Source organism: Camelina sativa, chromosome 4, assembly GCF_000633955.1.
Source record: "Camelina sativa cultivar DH55 chromosome 4, Cs, whole genome shotgun sequence".
In the NCBI taxonomy this organism is placed as follows: domain Eukaryota; kingdom Viridiplantae; phylum Streptophyta; class Magnoliopsida; order Brassicales; family Brassicaceae; genus Camelina; species Camelina sativa.
In genome coordinates this window covers 11,755,274-11,757,459 of record NC_025688.1, presented here as the reverse complement: position 1 = coordinate 11,757,459, position 2,186 = coordinate 11,755,274, and the positions used below count along the sequence as shown (strand labels likewise).

General features: G+C 40.8%; 1 protein-coding gene across 1 annotated transcript; it reads right to left on the bottom strand.

Annotated features, from left to right (window-relative positions):
- LOC104780305 (60S acidic ribosomal protein P2-4-like) lies at positions 130-1,141 on the bottom strand. Its single transcript, XM_010504804.2, has 4 exons — positions 1,043-1,141; positions 854-947; positions 393-619; positions 130-315 (listed from the first exon to the last, which is right to left on the bottom strand). The coding sequence occupies exons 2-4, from the start codon at positions 939-941 to the stop codon at positions 289-291; spliced, it is 342 nt and encodes a 113-aa protein (XP_010503106.1). The 5' UTR covers positions 942-947; positions 1,043-1,141; the 3' UTR covers positions 130-288.

Sequence of the window (2,186 nt, the reverse complement as noted above, 5' to 3'; positions counted from 1 at the left end):
TGACATTTCAATTAACGTCGTAACTTTTTTTTTTTTTTTTTTTATGATATACTTTGAGGCTTTGAGCTATGTAAATTAGCTCATACCAGGTTAATTACTAAGCAATAGAGAGGGCATTGAATCATCATGTAAATCCAAAAGAAAAAAATCTTCTTGCTTCATTATCTAAGTAGTAAAATTCGTAATCCAAGAATCTTTGATAACAAAGAACTACAAGAGAGGAGCAAAAAATGGTTCCACTAAGAGTACCAAAAACAAAATCTCGACTCATGACCGTGTGCGATAATCTTACTCGAAGAGACTGAATCCCATGTCCTGCATTTCAAGATCAAAGACCAATATCAAGAACCCGAATCAAGATCATAACAAAGAGTAAGTAATCGAATGCTTACATCATCAGACTCCTCTTTCTCTTCCTTCTTAGCTTCTTTCTTCTCAGCAGCTGCAGGAGCAGCAGCAGCACCACCACTTGATGGAGCAGCTGCAACAGCACCACAACCACCACCAGATGGCACAGAAGCCAACTTCTCCCTACCGGAAGCAATCAGCTCAGCAATGTCCTTACCACTCACTTCTTTCAAAAGAAGGTCAATGCTCTCTCCATCAACATCAGCACCAACTACAGAACAAAACACACAATAAACATATACTTCACTACACAAACCCATATAATCATCTATAACAAAAAACAAAGGCCTTTGAATCAACAAATCACAAAACTCTCATCATTAGCTCCAAAAATCAAAACTTAACCTCTAACAACTTAAACAAAGCAAATGCAGAATCTTCCCAAACCAACATTGCTACTACTAATTCTTTCACAGTAAACACATTCAGAACACACAAATTTTACCAGCTCCGATGATATCTTTGATATTCTGAGCAGAAGGATTAGCGTTTCCGCCCAAAACAGCAAGGAGAAAAGCAGCAGCAACCTTCATTTTTTTCTGCAGGAACGAAAAAGATAAACCCAAATTAGTCAAGAAACTGAAATTAAATTCACAAAGAGAGCGGATTGAGAGACAATTGAAACAAGAGTTACCAAGAAGATTTGAGGAGTAGGAAGCTACTAGAAGCTTGTATTGCTTTTTTGAGTTTTAGGAGAAGCGAGGAAACGAAAATGGAGGAAGACGATGAGTGAGTTGTATATATAGTTAGGGTTTCTTCTGTTTCCGGTTATTTACGGTTCCTTTGTTTTACTCTCAATTTTTTTGTTTTCTTTGATTCGGTCACCGGTTTGATTTGGTTCACTATGAACCGGTATTAATAGGGGTGTTCTCGAAATCTCTCTCACTATCTTTAACTTTTTGCTCGTTTAGAAATGAGGTCAAGAGTTGACCTAATAAACATCTAACTACAGAGAAAAAAATGTCTCTGAGTGGCGATTTTAGGGTTTGAGTGGGGAGGGGCAGGATGCGACGATGGAAGAGATTGGTGAGAAGGAGAGGCCCCCAGGAGAACCGCCGGATGCACCGGGTTCATGGGTTTGGAAGGTGACCAGAGGGAGCGTGGGAGGTAGGTTGGTGCCAGAAGAGGTAGTGGATGGTAGCTTTGTGGATGAACGACTCTCCCTGGAATTTCCTAATAGGGAAGATGGGGAGCCTGTGGTGACAATTGGGAGGGAGGTTTTAGACGCCATGAATAGTCTGTGGAAACATTGCATGATAGTAAAAGTGTTAGGACGTAGTGTTCCAATAGCGGCTTTGAGTCGGCGGTTAACGGAGTTGTGGAAACATAGTGGCTCAATATCTGTTATAGATCTTCCGAGGCACCTTTTTATGATTCGCTTTGGCGTGGAGGAGGAGTATTTGGCTGCGTTGACGGGAGGACCGTGGAAGATGTTTGGGAGTTATCTGTTAGTGCAAGCCTGGACGCTGGAGTTTGATCCGTTGAGGGATGAGATATCCACAACGCCGGTCTGGGTCCGTCTAGCGAATATACCGCTAAACTTCTATCATTAAAGGATCTTGTTTGGAATCGCTCGTGGTGTGTGATAGACAAGTTTTCACCCAGGGTATCAATCCCCTATGCAGTTGTAGTACAAAGGGTTATCAATCCAAATGGTTGTGTATTGCTAGCAGGAAGGATATGATCAGAACAATGCAAGTCAAGCCAAGCAATTAGGGTTTTGGTTATAACGATTCCTAAAATAAACAAAGTAAAAGAATATAAACAAGTAAACCACA

What these genes read in the sequence shown, in the direction of transcription:
- LOC104780305 (XM_010504804.2), bottom strand. Translation starts at nt 941, where the DNA reads ATGAAGGTTGCTGCTGCTTTTCTCCTTGCTGTTTTGGGCGGAAACGCT. An exon ending in CAAAGATATCATCGGAGCTG is followed by an intron (nt 620 to 853) that starts GTAAAATTTGTG and finishes TTTGTTCTGTAG; the next exon opens with TTGGTGCTGATGTTGATGGA. An exon ending in AGAAAGAGGAGTCTGATGAT is followed by an intron (nt 316 to 392) that starts GTAAGCATTCGA and finishes CTTGAAATGCAG; the next exon opens with GACATGGGATTCAGTCTCTT.